General features: G+C 40.8%; 1 protein-coding gene across 1 annotated transcript in view; it reads right to left on the reverse strand.

Moving 5' to 3' along the window:
• Window positions 1-1,065: 1,065 nt before the first annotated feature.
• Window positions 1,066-18,151, reverse strand: part of LOC125243887 (membrane-associated phosphatidylinositol transfer protein 3-like) — a 36,889-nt gene continuing 19,803 nt past the window's right edge. The window contains exons 7-10 of the mRNA XM_048153749.1: window positions 16,990-17,173; window positions 16,184-16,312; window positions 15,681-16,058; window positions 1,066-2,005 (exon numbers count right to left, since the gene is read on the reverse strand). Of these exons, the coding sequence (XP_048009706.1) occupies window positions 15,708-16,058; window positions 16,184-16,312; window positions 16,990-17,173 (664 nt within the window). The 3' untranslated portion in view covers window positions 1,066-2,005; window positions 15,681-15,707. The remainder of the gene's footprint in view (window positions 2,006-15,680; window positions 16,059-16,183; window positions 16,313-16,989; window positions 17,174-18,151) is intronic.

Here is an 18,151-nt window from a genome sequence, read left to right on the forward strand (position 1 = left end):
TTGCTATGAGTAACATGTTTGTACCCAAAAAGTAATTCAGACCACACTATTTTGTCAAGTGGCTAACATTGCATAATCAGAAAGAGCTTTATTTGTAATACAGCAATACAGCATTTTCTCCACCATATGTTTTAAAATGAACTGCATGCCATTTAGCAACACAAGCCATCCAGCTTTTATTAATGATATTGTAATATTGATCTAGCTTACTGCAGTTTTCAACAAGTGTCTCACACCAGCCACCAAGCTAACGCACAGAGTAACGTAACTTTCAACACACTCAAATGTATTTTTACCATGATTGTTTTGACCAAGTAAAACAGTGCTAAATTACCCCACAATTTTCATTCATCAAGTAAAGTGACCTGTATGAGTAGTAATTCAGCACAGCTGTTTCATTCAAATGAAATAAAATGTGAATTTATGTGATTAAACATTACTGTAAAGAAGTTCAAGTTGAGGGAAAAAGGAGATGAACATTACAACCTAACTTTAATCATAACCTTACTTTAATTGTAAAATATACATTGGAGCAATCATTGTAAAACCGATTGGAGCGGCAGCAGACAACTGTTGTGTGTATGCATGATTAAAAACAGCAACATAAAACTCTCAGCCCCGTCCTGCTTTATATACCACAGTAACACTAATCTTTACTAAACTTTAATACATTAGCTCATCCATGAACACGATTTCTGCCTGATGGATTGCTTTCCATCAACTGGTGGTGAAGACAACACCTCCCATAATTCCACGCTCATTCACGGTGTCATCAAGCCACACCCTTGTTATTGTTTTGAATAAGTGACCTCAAGTGTGGAAACGTACATACTGTGCCTTCAACTTACATGAACTAATGAGCAACATATTCTTACAGTATTTATTAACCTTTGTTAGTTAGTTGATAAAAATTGAGAATTTAAGAAATTTGAAAATGTAAAAAAAATGGAATAGGACCCATTTAACATATGAAACCTAATTTAAAAGTGTTACCAGAATTACTGTTCTAAAACTGAAAAATGAGATTAATGCTTTATGTTCTGAAATAAGTTGTCAACACATTTCAACAGATAAATACACTTTTATAACATCCAATAACACTGTCTATGAAATACATTTATACAATTATATACAGTTTTGTGCAGTACAGCCAAATTCACAGAACATTATTCTCTCTGAAAAAGTCACGGATATCAAACCACAGCAGGACGTTTTAAAGACTCTGTCAGTACATGATCTATTAGAACATACTGTGCCCTAGATGAACACTAGAACTATAGTCTTTACATAATGCATGAGTATGAAGCAACATTTTGACAAAAAGAATCTGGGTTCAGCAAAACATGCAGACAGGAGTCCAAAAAACTGTATAAAATGGATCTGGCATTTGGAATTCTCCTGGAGACGACCATTTTTCCTCTAAGCTCCTTTTACTTTATGGCTGATTAAAACACAAGAAAACAGAGGGGCTTCTGAGAAATGTGTGGGTCACCAAAGAGTCATGAAGAACACAATGCCTCAGGTTGCAGGACTGCTATAAATAGATGCGGTTCAGGTGTTCATGTGCATGGTTACCTTCACAAAGACCATTACAGGAGTCTGCAGAAAATATTCACCACACATGAAACAAGTCTCCCGGCAAAGCAGAAAACTCAATAAAAGGTGACCCTGACAATACTTTCTATAGCTACTCTCTGTCATACTTCTGTCCTTGTCTCAATTATGACACCTCCATGTTCCTCTTTCTTTCAGTCTTCTGTAAGAATCACATGGGGGTTGTTAAAGTGTTCAGTGTCCAATCTTCACATCTGTTCTAGGGCTGTTTCTAACAGCATACGTTTTATTGTTGCTTGTCTCAGTACTGTGGGATTGTTGTTTTGGAGAGAATTTCCTCACAGCTCACTCACAAAGCCGTTCTTGTCTGCCATGGAGCTCATCTATAATTGAGCAGTTTGGTTTGAGATGAGATCTTGATGTGTTTGATGATTAAATTTGTCTGCATGAACTGTGGATGGAGAAAACATGAGATTAGTAAGAGGTTGGAGAAATTTGCTAGTTTAAGATGGTCTTCAAGCCTTACCAGCTGAAGTCAGTTCCCAAGCTGTTGAACCCTCTTAATTGCGGTAGAATCACTGTATAACACGCAGTAGCAATTTGGTGCAATAATATAGAATTTAATTTAAATTCAGCTGCTTTACAATGGCTTTGAATGTAGCTAATCCAATCAGATTTTAGAGCCAGAACTATTCTTTTTATAATTCTGTACGTCTTTCAACTTGACTCCATAAGCTCCATATGGGATCTTTAAAAATATATCTAATTCAGAATAAACATTTGAATCATTTTAGGTATTTCAATCTCATTAGTCCAGTTTTTTTTTTTTTTCTGTAGGCTACAACCAGTTATAAACACATTTTATTTATATCTATGGGATCTGCAGATGTTATTTCCAAAGAAACTAAATCTTGCATCCTCAGAGACAGAGGCATTGTGGAAAAGTTAAATATACATATAATAAATATGTTAAAATTGACAAATATGACATTTGACAGTAAATAATTTCCAAAAATATATATTTGGAAAATAATTATTATTTTAGGGGAACGTAGCATTCAAAAATTTAAAACCCCTGTCATAATTTTCTACAAACAAGTGTAAATAATTCAAATTAATTTTTATAATAAAAAAGACAAAGAGAAACTAAAATATGTTGTAATGCGTTGCTTGTGTAGGAAACACGACGAAGAAGATACATTCAAATAGGTCTTGGCAATCCAACGGGAGATACAGGAACAGGCATGAACACAACACAATAGACATACGAGACCCGACACTGTGGTGAGGATGGTGACTGCTTATCTAGGGAGTGCTGATAAGAGGTGATGACTTGCAGGTGCCGATGATTGGAGATCGTGTGCAGGTGAGGAACAGGAGGGATGCTAGGAAATGTGGTGCCGGTGCTGGTGACTGAGCCGTTGACTGTGACAGTACATCCCTCCTCCGGCAAGGTGCGTCCTCGCGCCGTAATGGAAGATCCAAAGGGGAGGGCCGGAGGGGGTCCTGGAGGTGGACGGAGTGAAGGTGAGATGGAAGAAGATGCTGGAGGTGGCTCAGGAGGAGGACGGTTGAGCCGGAAGATGAGCCAGGTGGTGGCCCAGTCCCCAGCCAGGATGGTGGACCATGGCGGCGGCGCTGGAGGGAGGAGTCATGGTGGTGACGACTTCTGCGCCACCTTGGGGACAAACGGAGGCAACGTCGCTGACGAAGGAGGAACCCACTGCGCAGATGGAGAGCTGATGGACTGGATTGATGCTGACGACCCAGACAATCGCGACGGAGCTGCAGCGACGACCCCCTGAGATGGATGCAGGGATCTGGAGATCTGAGGTGTAGCTGGAGTGACCGAGGGCGGAGGCGGAGCCTGAGCGAGGGCGGAGCTAGTCGGAGCAATAGGGGTGGAGGGCCGGAGAGAAACAGCTGGCCCGCAAGTCCGTGGCGCAGGTGACAAGATGTCCGAAGCCGAGGGTCCGAGGAAGCTCTGCGAAGCTGAAAGCTTGAAGACGTCGAGGGAGGGAGGAGAACAGGGCGATGGGTCAAGGTGGAGAGACAAGGACAGGAGTTGGAGCCACAGGATCCTCACGCCCAGAAGGAGGTGGCTCGCAGTAGGCCCGCAATATAACCACGTCACTGAGAGGAGATAACAGTGGTACAGCGGGACTGATGGGGGACAGCTCCGGCAGAACAGCAGACGTGGCTGGGGTCTGGGAAGAGGGCTGGAACGACAAGCTGACTGAAACATCTAGGAGAGGATGTGAGAGAGGGAGGCTGGGTGGGACCAGAAAGTCCAGTAGTAAATGGTTAGGCAGATGAGGAGTTGAGCTGATGTTGGTAAACTCACTCTCAGTGATGGGCGGGAGGTCCGGTCTTCTGTAACACGTTGCTTGTGTTGGAAACACACGTCGAAGAAGATACATTCAAATAAGTCTTTACTTGGCAATCTGACAGGAGCTACAGGAGCTACAGGAGCTACAGGAGCTACAGGAGCTACAGGAGCTACAGGAGCTACAGGAGCTACAGGAGCTACAGGAGCTACAGGAGCTACAGGAGCTACAGGAGCTACAGGAGCTACAGGAGCTACAGGAGCAGGCATGAACATAACACAACACAATAGACATATGAGACCAGACACTGTAGTGAGGATGGTGACTGCTTATCTAGGGAGTGCTGATGAGAGGTGATGACTTGCAGGTGCCGGTGATTGGAGATCGTGTGCAGGTGAGGAACGGTAGGGACGCTGGGAAATGTAGTGCCGGTGCTGGTGACTGAGCTGGTGACTGTGATATATGTAGGCATAAATTTAAGATTTATGCATTTGAATTGCATATACAATTTGTTTTAAAAAATTTTTTTAACATAACACAGTTTTAACATAAACTAATAAACTTAATGTGATGCATATTTGTCAGCCATACATAAATGAAACAGGAAGGAAATAGACAAGATTTCTGCACTTAAAAATTGTGGCACTGACCATTATTAACTATTATTAACTATTTGCATCCATTTTATTTTATTTTATTAAAATAATCATTTTCAAAATATATTCAAATTCTTGGAATCAGCATAAATCTGTTTATTTTAATATTTTCAGTTAAAAAGTATGAACAGTTAAAATATGGTATAGTAGAACAATCAATATTCAATGATGATAACTGATTAATACAGATTAATATTAGCACATAACTTGGTGCAAATAGTTTTGTATTGTAAATTGTCTATTAATGGCCCATAATTAACAGAGTCAAAGATCATTTACTTTCTTTACCCTTGTGTTATTCAGGGTCATTCAGAAAAGATTTGCACATCTATAACCGCCCCAGCTCAGAGCACTGGTTTAGAGCAGTTCTACCACAATTACTTGCTCCAATAGACTGTGAAAGAGAAACACAACTCAAACCTCAGCCAAGGGGAACATTATCTAACAGTGTCCATCACTCTTTCTAGAAGCCAATTAAGCCCCTCCCTAAAAGATCAAGACAGAGCTGACAATCGCAGCTGGCGTTAAGACAGCCGTTCCCTGGGTTCCCTGTGTTGTGTACAGACACATGACAGAGAGCGGAGACCTGGGCGATTCAGAGCAACTCAAGTGCGTCACAGCAACCCAGATGGGAGCCAGTGGTCTTCTGTGAACCAATGGGCTGCTCTGGCTCTAAGCAATCCAATACAAATGAGGGCCGGTTTCCAAATGACAATCTGGAAACACTAAAGAAGTGTTTGTCAGTGCACTACATCAAATATCAGTGAATCTCTGCAGGTTTGTGAAATGAATGGAGCTCTTTCAAATCAATCACAAAACAGGTGTCTCCATGACAACAGCTGAGAAACATCTCCAGTGAATATGTCAGAATGCTGTCACTGCTAAACCATGTAGGGCATAAAGATGAGTTGCGCACAGCTGATGTCAGAGCCATTTGGGTTACACTTCAGTATGGGGCACACATATGCACTATTAACTAAAACTTTTGCCTCAATACACTCCTAATTACCGCTTATTAATAGTTGGTAAGGTAGTTGTTAAGTTTAGGTATTGGGTAAGTTTAAGGAATGTAGAATATGGTAATAAGTACTAATAGACAGCCAATATCCTAGTAATATGCATGCTAATAAGCAACTATTTCATAGAAGAGAATTGAACCCTAAATTAAAGTGTTACCTTTTAAAGTAATGTTAGTGGCAGTTAACTAGGTACTAATTAACTAGTGACAGTTAACTACTGACTATGTTATATAATGTGATACTGATCACAAATTAAATAACTGGGATCAGTAAAACAACCATATATTTTGCATTTGATCTTAATTTTTCCATGAGAACCAACCATTTAATTATCAAGTGTAAAATATTATTCTACAACTATGCAGATGATCCTGATCCCTTGAGGTGTCTGGAAATGAAATTGACCACATAGTCACAGTCTCTACAATGTCTATGATGATAAAGTTGTAGCCTCCTTCTGGAGCACAAGACACTGATTTTGGAAGTTCTCTATCGCTGACAGACAGCTATTTCAGCCTGATTGAGTCCCTGATCAAAGTAGAAGTGAATTCTCTCATCATGATGCAGTATACTGCACTTCAAATGTATTTTGTTACCCCCAAACTAGAAAAAAGAAGAGAAAACAGCTTTTATGTTGTGATCATGGCAAAACAAGACAGAATAAATAAATAAATAAATAAATAAAAATAATGCATGGCCGTCCTTCCATCAGTGTTAATTTTGGCAGCCATTTTTGATTTAGTCTTAGTCTTTATCTTAAGACGAAAATGCTCCTTAGTCTTAGTCACATTTTAGTAATTTTAGTCTTTCATATTTTAGTCTAGTTTTAGTCGACGAAAAGTCATCACATTTTTGTCAAGTTTTAGTCATTACTTTTAGTCAAACTACAGTTACCAACATTAATTTTGATTGCTATTTTATATGTAGTCTTTAGACAAAATAGTCATTATTTTTCTTTTTAGACCAATTCATTTAAACTTATGAAAAATTTGAATCAAGGTAACAAACTGTATTGACATTGCAGTCATAGCAGCAGCAGCTGGTGCAATTGTACATATCCTCTTTCAGTGGTTCTCAAACTTTCTAGTGTCGTACCCCCTGAGGGATTTAACATTCTTCTGTGTACCCTCTTTTCCACTTACACTGCAGTTACACATTTCCATTAAGGGACAATCCATCCAGTGCATTTTTTACCTTTATAAATACCTTTGTAAAATAAATAAGGGCTTAAATATATATTTTTTTAAATTCAATAAATACAATGATGATAAAAACAAAGTGATACTTTTAAATATTACATTAAAACCTCCAGTAGGTGGCGGTAAGTCACTGTTTTTATGAGTGAATCATCGAGTCATTCATTCTTTCAGTATCAAAGCAAACGGCTATATTTATGAATGGATCACTGAATCATTGACGATTCGTTCAAAGCCGCAGATTCGTTCTTCAAAAGCACATGTTCAAAAGCCGTCTGCTAGCCGCCTCACGTCACAGAACTCAGATAATTCACAGCACATAGAAACTCTTTCACCTAGATATTATCACATAGAGACTGTGTCTGTACCTCAAACTAGTAAATACAAAAAACTTCCGAAACCTTTTAAGGGTAAAAATTTAATTGATGTTCAAAAAATGAAAATCACAGATAAATTAGATAAACAAATGATAAAGCTTGGGTTACTGAATATTAGATCTATTTCTTCAAAAGCACTTATTGTAAATGAAATTATCACAGACAATAAACTAGACTTGCTGTGTTTGACAGAAACCTGGCTAAAACCAGACGATTACATTACTTTAAATGAATCTAGTCCTCAAGGTTATGATTATCGACACAATCCTCGACAGAAAGGCAAAGGGGGAGGTGTTGCTGTAATTTATAGTAATATATTCAGAATCATTCAAAAGAATTTCAAATATAATTCCTTTGAAGTGATGGTGCTGTATATAACATTATGTAAGTTGACATTTGTGCTGGCTACTGTATACAGGCCACCAGGGCACCATACTGACTTTATCAAAGAATTTGCTGATTTTCTATCAGAGTTAGTACTGGCTGCGGATAAAGTCCTTGTTGTTGGTGATTTTAATATCCATGTAGATAATAATAAAGACGCATTTGGATTGGCATTTGCAGACATTTTAAACTCTATTGGAGTTAGACAACACGTGTCAGGACCCACTCATTGTCGTAATCATACCTTAGATCTAATACTGTCGCATGGAATTGATATTGATGCTGTTGAAATTCTACCGCAGAGCGATGATATATCAGATCATTATTTAGTCTCGTGTATAATACAATTTGCCAAGGCTACAAAACCACCACCCAGCCATAAATATTGTAGAACCATCACGTCTACCACTAAAGATTGCTTTATAAATAATCTCCCCGAGCAGTTTCATCGCCTTAGTATACCTGACAACTTAGAAGAACTCGATGCTGCAACAGAAACTATTGGCTCTCTCTTTTCCAGCACATTAGATGCAGTCGCTCCTTTACGTCTAAAGAAGATTAAGGAAACTAATCCAACGCCGTGGTATGATGAGCACACTCGGGCTCTAAAACGAGCTGTTAGAAAAGCTGAACGTAGTTGGAAGAAAACAAAACTAGAAGTTTTTCGCCTTTCGTGGAAAGAAAAAATGATTGAGTACAGAACGGCTATAAGAAATGCTAGATCTACTTATTTTTCAAATCTCTTAATAGAAAACAAACATAATCCTAGGTATTTATTTGACACAGTGGCTAAATTAACTAGAAACAGAGATTCAACTGCTGACGTTTCCATAGAGCACAGCAGTAATGACTTTATGAACTTCTTTACTTGCAAGATTGATAATATTAGAGAGAAAATTAAAAACATGCAACCGTCTACAGTTTCGCTTCAGACAGTGCACTGTAGTGTCCCTGAGGTAAAACTAGAATCATTCGCCGCTATAGGAGAGGAAGAATTATCTAAACTTATCAAATCATCAAAATCAACGACATGTATGTTAGACCCAATGCCGACTAAACTACTTAAAGAAATGCTTCCAGAGGTCGTAGGTCCACTTCTTGATATAATTAATTCATCGTTAACACTAGGATACGTGCCAAAAACCTTTAAGCAGGCTATTATTAAACCTCTTATTAAAAAACCTCAACTAGATCCGAGAGATTTAGTAAATTACAGGCCAATCTCGAATCTACCTTTTCTGTCAAAGATACTAGAAAAGGCAGTTTCATCACAACTGTGCTCCTTTTTAGAAAGAAATGGAATCTGTGAGGATTTCCAGTCAGGATTTAGACCGTACCATAGTACTGAGACTGCTCTCGTTAGAGTTACAAACGATCTACTCTTATCATCCGATCGTGGCTGTATTTCTCTATTAGTGTTATTAGATCTCAGTGCTGCTTTTGACACTATCGATCACAACATTCTTTTAAAAAGACTTGAAAACTATATTGGCATTAGTGGAATTGCTTTGGCATGGTTCAAATCGTACTTATCTGACCGTTATCAGTCTGTAATAATTAATGAAGAGATGTCGTATCGATCACAGGTTCAGTATGGAGTACCACAAGGCTCAGTACTAGGACCGTTGCTTTTCACTCTGTACATGCTGCCCTTAGGAGAGATAATTAGGAAGCATGGTGTTAGTTTTCACTGCTACGCTGACGATACTCAGCTCTATATTTCCTCGCGCCCTGACGAAACCTACAAATTCACAAAACTAACAGAATGCATAGCTGACATTAAAAACTGGATGACAAGAAATTTCTTATTATTAAATTCAGAAAAAACTGATATCCTAATCTTTGGACCAAAAACTTCCTCACGAAAAAACCTTGAATACTCTCTAACACTTGACGGGTGCTCCATTAAATCTTCGTCCTCAGTTAGGAACTTGGGTGTGCTCTTCGATACCAATCTTTCATTTGAAAGTCATGTTTCTAGTATCTGTAAAACCGCCTTCTTCCATCTAAAAAATATATCTAAATTACGACATATGCTCTCAATGACAAATGCGGAACAGTTGATTCATGCATTCATGACCTCAAGACTAGATTATTGTAACGCTCTACTGGGTGGTTGTTCTGCTCGGCTTTTAAACAGACTACAGTTGGTCCAAAATGCGGCAGCTAGAGTTCTTACTAGAACCAGAAAGTATGACCATATTAGCCCAGTTCTGTCAACATTACATTGGCTCCCTATTAAACATCGTATAGATTTTAAAATCTTGCTACTTACTTATAAAGCACTAAATGGTTTAGCTCCCCAGTACCTAAGTGAGCTCTTAATGCATTATAGTCCTTCACGTTTATTGCGATCTCAGAATTCAGGCCAGTTGATAATACCCAGAATATCAAAATCAACTGAAGGCGGCAGATCCTTTTCCTATTTAGCACCTAAACTCTGGAACAATCTTCCTAGCATTGTTCGGGAAGCAGACACACTCTGTCAGTTTAAATCTAGACTAAAAACACATCTCTTTGCTCTTGCATACACATAACACATTATCAATACATTAACATTTTTCAAATCCGTTAAAGGATTGTTACGCTGCAATAATTAGGTCGGCCGGAACCGAGAACATTTCCTATAACACTAGATATACCTGTACATCAGAATAAGAATGGCATCTACGCTAATATCTGTCTCTCTGCTTATCCCGAGGTTTGCCGGGTGCTGGATCCAGGCCGTATCCAGATCAGATGGAGAACCTGTGTCTGGACCTGACTACAACGCAGCCCAGGAGACAATGGGCCTACAGATCCAGTTCTGGCTGCATAGATTTGTAAATCCCTGTATCCGCTTACAAATATATATATATAATCTATTTTTAATCTCTATAATAAAAATGTATAATTCAGATTTTGATCTCCATATCCATTTACATATATTATATATATCTTCCAAGGGGTTTTTTCCCTCCTAGGACTTTTTTCCCACGCTGGGTTTTCTCCTAGGGGGTTTTTTCCACCCCTGGGAGTCAGCCGACATTGGCTTAATGTAGCACCATCTTGTATATGTTACATATTACCACGCTTGTTTGTACAGCTTATTTTTAACCACTTCCCTTTTTTCTGTGCTTCTAATATGTAAAGCTGCTTTGAAACAATTGCCAATTGTAAAAGCGCTATATAAATAAATTTGACTTGACTTGACTTGACATGTATGCTGCAGTTCTGCTGTGGCTTACAAAATAGAGCAAAAATACTGTTTAAAATGTACATCACTTAATATTACCCTTTTGTTTGTTGAACTGTATGAAATCAATATTCGGGAAATATTATATTATATTCGGGCAATATTCTTGCTGGTATATGATCAACGTTAAAAACAGTAACTCGCAGAAGGGTATGTTTTTGTATCGAAGAGAGTTTTGATCTTAAATCTACATGCAGTCTATGTCTATATTTGTTCTTCATGCTAGCAAATACTAAATCCCCACTTTTACAAAGGTTATATTGTCGAGAACAGCACTAATGTAGCGCGATGCTGGCTTGTCTGGGTGCAGTCAGTTTTGACCATGAAAGATGAGGTAATTTAATTGAATATCGTGTATATACAACATTTTACCTGCTAGAAATACATGTTCATGTTATTTTAAGGTGGAGTAGAATAAAATGAACAGCACTTTTCGCATCATAATAATTCAGTTTAAGAAACACTGCTGGATATCAGCCTGCACTTTGGTCTCAGATTTAGTCAGTAAACGAGCACCGCAATATAGACTCATTAATTTAAGTAGAAAATCTCAAATGAAGAGTGCTGAACTCCAGCTTCCCATTCAGTCAGTCACGTTCGACGTTACGTCGATACTGACGTAATGGGGTCTCGCCTGGGAGCCCAATCACCTCCAAGGATACAAAACAAGCCAATGGGAATTGGCCAGTGAGATTTACGTGCGGGACCACACCCCCGGCATCTGGGTATAAATAGGGCCGGCATACTCATCTTCATTCATACTTTTTCTTCGGAGCTGATCAGCTGATCATCCTTTCACCTCAACAAGAGTGAATTTCTGATACATAAGAGAGCAAACAGCAATTTTAATTGCTAAGGACTAGATCCTGACAACAGCAATTTTAATTGCTTTTACTGTGTGTTCTCTGGTGGCTGCTCGAGTCTCTCCAGCTGGTTGGGAAGGCATGCTCAGCGGTGAGTGTGATGGCGTGCTGCCCACAGGACGGTGCTGCACTCATCCCTGTGTGCTTCAGTTGGTGAGGTATACTAAAAGAGCAAGCAGGGGCCATCAGCGTCTTTTTCAAGATGTCTTTTCGTCCGTGTGTTTCTGGATGCGGTCGTTTCCTGACCTCCTCTGACGGCCACAATCACTGTCTTACGTGTCTGGGTAGACCGCACGCTGAGTCAGCGCTCGTGGATGGTACATGCCCTCACTGCGAGGGCATGTCCATTTTGGTGTTGAGATCGCGACTCTCCTTCTTTAACCCTCTGGAGTCTGAGGCTGATTTGGGGCTTGGAGAAGTTTTGACATGCCCTGACATTTGTGCTTTTTTCATTTGTTCATAAACATATAAATGACAAAAGTGTCATTACACTGTATTCAGCACAAACTAGGCTACAATAATATGTGAGGAACATGTACGTACATGTTTGTGTTTTTGAAGGAATAACATTTATGCGTGGTTATTGAAAAAACAAAAAACTTAAGTCACTGAAATAAGGCCAAAAAAAGTATAGTAAATCTGTGTTCACAAGACTTTTGGGTATTGGAGGTTGTAAACTAGAGTTTTTGCTTCAAAATTATGTAAAAATTATGCTGCCTACTCCTTCATGTAAAACAATATATTGATTTAGTTTTTGTAAGACACTTTTTGCCAAGAAACACAATATGCGAGGAGGAGTGAATCACCACTGAAAATGGGCCATTCTCACCTGAGAAGACAAAAGAATTGGATAGTAATGAGCTGAAATGACTTGCATATTAATGAGGCATTTCAGTCAGGTAGGCTGTGAAAAAAACCTTCTGTGATGTCTCAAGCTCATTATGATATATGAAACATACAGAAAAATATTATTACAATATAAAGTAATGATTTTATATTATACTTTAAAATATAATGTATTTCTGTGATGCAAAGAGTCTGAATATAGGCTTTTAGTTTAAAAGCATGCACATTTGGAGAAATATTGGATTCTCATATGCTTATGTCAATTTTCTATACAGAGGAGTTATATTAATTTAATATTCACTGTCATTACTATAAGCGCTGGTGTTTTCAATTCATCCTTGAAGTCGGAGGGCGCTCTGTGTATTTTTAGTCCACAAATTCATCTAAAAGAAGAAGAGGCTATTCCATGAATGGAGTTTCCAATTCATACAGCAGCAGGAGGGCGCTAAAGAAACAAAAACTCATCTAAAATTCATCCATAGAAGAAAAGTAAACAGGAACTAACTGTATGTCTTCTAGAGATCGCTAACCATGACTTTTACATCCAGATAAACACTTTTCAAGACAATAAATACACGATTGAGACGATGAATGCATGTATTGCCTCTGAATTTGAGTCTGAATAGCGCTGGCTCCGTGGGCGTGGCCGCATTAGCGGATAATGAGCTGAATCACAGACTTCTGACATGGCTCTCTTTTCATACAGATTACATAAACACAGAAGGTTTGTTTTCGATTTGACTTACATGATTTAAAACCTGACATCTTAACGTTTTTTTAGACATAAGTTAAATTTTTCTGTGATTAGTATTCACTAAGTTACAGTTAATTTTCTGAGAACTATCAGATTGGACTTCGTTCAGAGGGAGAGGAGAGATCACGCATCATGTTAGTTTTCTTTATTTTACAAAAAGCACAACATTTTGTTTTTACTTTGAGTGTATATAAATAAAAGAAGACATTCTATAGTTTCAATTGATATATTACTTATGTCTCTATGACAAAAAATGACGGAGTATTTTAAGTCCGTTTTGCTGCAATGTGAAAAAAAACCTGCAAAACGCGCCGGCGCGTTTTCAGACCTCAGAGTGTTAACACAGAAGTGAGAGTCCCCTCTGTTACTACCCCAGCACCAGCAGCTGTAGTGGCCACTGGTCCAGTTAGTACTCTGGGAGATCTGAGGATCACAGTGGGAGCCACTTCGTCGGGTCCGCCCCCACGAACCTCCCACTCCTCCGCAACACCATGTGCCCTCGAGTTGCCAGCTGCTGCCGCGGGGCCCTCCACGGGGGTTCCCAGCGTCACTTTCGGTGCTCCAGAGGAGGACCAGATGTCGATTGCTGCATCGGGGAGTGGGCTGAACGGCTCAGAGAGCGACGACAACTCCGAGTTTCCGCCATCAGGCGAAAGCTCTGAAAGAGCTGCACGAGGGTAGTTCTGAGCCAGGGCTTTTGCAAGAGCTGCGCACGGCGACCGACCTCGCCCTCCGGGCGACGAAGGTCACGGTGTGCGCCCTGGGTCAGACGATGTCCACCCTGGTGGTCCAGGAACGGCATCTTTGATTGGACCTGGCTGAGATGAAGGACGCCGACAAAGTTCGCTTTCTCGACGCCCCCATCTCCCAGGCCGGCCTCTTCGGCGACACTGTCGAGGACTTCGCTCAGCAGTTCTCGGCAGTGCAAAAGCAGACGGAGGCCATAAAACACATCCTGCCCCGGTGTGATGATGCCACCAATCCGCCACGGGCCGCACCTGATCCTCCTGCGGCTCAGGCTTCTGGGAGATTGGAACCTTCCCATCCTCCCCGAGCCTCCCGCAGGAAGACTGTATATTACTCACCGTTATGCCGTCGAAATCCTCACCACCTCCATTATCCCAGAGCTCAGCCAGTCCTCCAACCATGCCACTGCCAGAGATCCACAGCCCTGCGTCGTCTCCGTGGGAGCCCCGCTCTGACGTCGAGCCACAGGTTGTGTGTCCACCTGCAGCACCATCACCTGAGGATCCTGCGGCTCCACATCCAGCCTCTGGGATCCTCGTTCCATCTCGGCCTGTCAACTGGTCGGCTCCGTCGGGGCTCCTCCCACCAACGGCTTCACTGGAGACCCTCGGACTTCTGGTTCCTCCGGGTTCCCTCGTCCTGCCGGCTCCCCCTTGGTCCCTCGTCGCACCTCTTCCATCACGGACTTGCGGTCCGTTCACTAAACTCCGTCCCTCCACCCCTATGACGTCAGCGGGCTCCTCCTTCCCCTCGGTGTCGCCTCTGTCCTCTGTCACACCGGATCCACCTCAGCCCTCGGGTACTCTGGCTGCGCCTTCGATGGTCATCGCTGCTACATCGCCTGGGTCTCCAGTACCAGCGATGTCACTCGTCTCCATCGCCTCTCCGTCTGTGCCAGCGGATCCATCGGCCACGCCTCCGTCGGTCGTCCCTCAGCTGTCGTCAGCCAAGTCACCATCTGGACTCCTCCCTCCTTCGTCTTCACCGCGGGCTGTCGGCACTGGGGAGCTCTGGGTCTGTGCCAGTGGTTCATCTACATCACCGCAAGGGGATAGTCGTCCAGGCACCACCTTCACGTCTCCTCAGCCTTCCACCTGTTCTTTGTCACCTTCACTTCGCCCGCCTCCATAACCCCCTCCGGCCCTCCCCGTTGATGTTCCTTTACGGCGCGAGGACGCACCTTGCTGGAGGGGGGTGTAATGTCACGGTCACCAGCACTAGCACTCCATTTCCCAGCATCCGTCCTGCTCCTCACCTGCGCACTTTCATTTGTTACTATGGACACTAATCATCTTCACAGCTGCACGTTATCAGTTAATTCCCCTGTGTGTATATAAGTTCCTGTTTCAGTTCTGTTCTTTGTCCGTTAACCGTCTGCCGTAATGTTGTGTTGTTTCCTGCCTGCCTGCCTTTTGGATTAAAATTGGATTTTTGATATTAACCTGTTCTCCTTCGTCTTTCTGCGTGAACACAGCCTGACAGCATTTTGCTTAACTAGTACATTAATATCACTTTTTGTTACCTTGTGGCTAATGTATTCAATATGTAATACATATCATCCAGATTTTGTTATGTAATGTAGTATGATAACAAGACTTGATTTTTGTAATCATGTAATCCAAAGTATATGTAATCCATTACCGCCCATCACAGATGGTCATGAAGTATAATGTGTTTAATGAGTGCTTACTGTATTAGATGGGATGTGGTTCCTCAACACACCTTTTCCACACTACTCATGGAGTTCCTTTATAGTACAACATCCTGTAGTCTCCCTTCTTCTTCCTCCTGTTCCTCTTGATCATCGGTCTGGATACGAATCTCTGGTCCATCTTTATGAGATTCAGGCTGGCTCTGAGCACGCTCAGGTTTGGGGGTGGAGACAGATGATGAGGGTGGAGACGGCTGCTGAACAGACATGGCTCGACGCAGCAGTGGAGTGCGCTTGCAGGACAGGAAGTCCGTGGATGGAGACAGGAAGTCTGTTTTGGATGAAAGGCCAAAAGATCCCTGACGAAGCACCATGCGGTTCTTTTTGGAGCGTGAGCCATGCTCAAATTCAAGTGTGGAGAGGTGGGCTGCGTAGCCTTCACTCAAAAACTAAGACAAGAGAAAGAGACAAAGGGAAGAAAAATTGTTCAAGAAGAGATACAGTACTGTTAATTAATATAAAAGACTAAAGGGAAAACATCTTAACATGGTAAACTAAAGCAACTGAGCTTTACCTGGCATTGGTGCTGATGTTTCTTGGATGGCCTGCCCACAATATATATCTGATTAGGTGCAAGTCCCAATGTGCTGTACACAGACATGTCCTTCATAGAGCCATACGCTGCACTGATCTTAATGTGACACTATGTGGAAACACAGATGTATATGACATTTTTTAGTTTTGTTTTTACCTCATTTTCTGCACTCTAAGGCATGCAAAAATATCAGGAGTTTTAAACAGTGATTAATTAACTAAAAGTTCATGAGATGACAGGTAATTAATAAATTAATAGTTCAGCCATGAAACTCTATTCACGTTCTGATTGGTTGTTTAAATGTCAATGTTCCGCAGCCAATCGATTTCACATATCCATTACTACTTCCCTTTATAACCACTCATTCACTAACTCTGTGTGTTATGCAAATTCCTATTCTAGCCCTCTGCCTCCCCAGCACCACCTGCCTAGATCAGCCATATGGGGTCTCCCTCTCTCTAGCAGCAGCATGTTTCCATTCATTTTCATGTTCTGAGCATTTAGCAGGAGCAAATCATACTTGCTCTGCAGTAGCAGCAACCATAGCTCCAGCAGCAGCATAGCAGTAGTCCACCAAGACCAAACCTATGTACATTCCATTTACATTAATAAAATTGTTTACAAACTATCCTGAGAGTTGTCATGACTGAAATGCTATAAAATGAAGCTAATCATTACTCCCCAACATGCTACTTAAAAAACAAATATTCAAAACCTACAAAATCATCTTCTAATGTAATATGTTGTATAATGTAAATGTTCTGCTGCTATGTGTAGAGGCAGACCTCTTTCACAAGACTCTTTAGAAAAATGGTTTTCTGACGTAAGGGGTCATGGACGAGTCCTTCTGAGAAAAAGACCATGCCCTGAGGGAAGTTGTGCTGAGAGAGCCAGGAAACCACCCTCTGCTTCTGCATGTCAGGACGGCCAGTAATGTAGATGATCAGATACCCAAGATCCTGCCAATGTCTAGAGAATAATCAAAACACATACAGTAGTTATACAGAGGATAACAATTTCTATAGGGTACAATATAGGGCCTGAAACTTAATCAGTGAAAAGAGGTGCTTACCCTTCAGAAAATGTAATCTCTAAATGATAAAATATATACAATATAAATATATGCTCTGTTTTATTTTCTAGTAATAAGAGGTTTGTAATTTTTGGTAATATTTTCTATAATTTAGGACATGACAAAATACAGATTTTGTAATTTCTTTTCAATAAATATTTAATATCATTTTGAAAATGATACAATTGATTGAAAAAGGCAAAACACAACATCAGAATGGGTAACATTGTTGCAAAACTAAAATTATTACTCAGTAGGAGCTAAATAGTTTGGGGACAATCTTATATTTTTGTAAAGTATAGAAAAATATTTGTTTTATTCTACTCCTGTTGACTTGTCTTCTTGAGTGAAGAAAGTCTTATGCAATGAAGAATCTAGTGGCTCAGGTCTCATGTTTGCTGAGGCAACACAGATTATGGGTCCACAAAAAATATAGGTACTCAATACTTAGTTGGGGCTCCTTTTGCCTGAATTACTGCATCAATGCGGCGTGGCATGGAGTCGATCAGTCTGTGGCACTGCTCAGGTGTTATGAGAGCCCAGGTTGCTCTGATAGTGGCCTTCAGCTCTTCTGCATTGTTGGGTCTGGCATATCGCATCTTCCTCTTCACAATACCCCATAGATTTTCTATAGGGTTAAGGTCAGGCGAGTTTGCTGGCCAATTAAGAACAGGGATACCATGGTCCTTAAACCAGGTACTGGTAGCTTTGGCACTGTGTGCAGATGCCAAGTCCTGTTGGAAAATGCAATCTGCATCTCCATAAAGTTGGTCAGCAGCAGGAAGTATGAAGTGCTCTAAAACTTCCTGGTATACGGCTGCATTGACCTTGGACCTCAGAAAACACAGTGGACCAACACCAGCAGATGACATGGC

This window comes from Megalobrama amblycephala, linkage group LG13 (assembly GCF_018812025.1).
Source record: "Megalobrama amblycephala isolate DHTTF-2021 linkage group LG13, ASM1881202v1, whole genome shotgun sequence".
NCBI lineage: Eukaryota > Metazoa > Chordata > Actinopteri > Cypriniformes > Xenocyprididae > Megalobrama > Megalobrama amblycephala.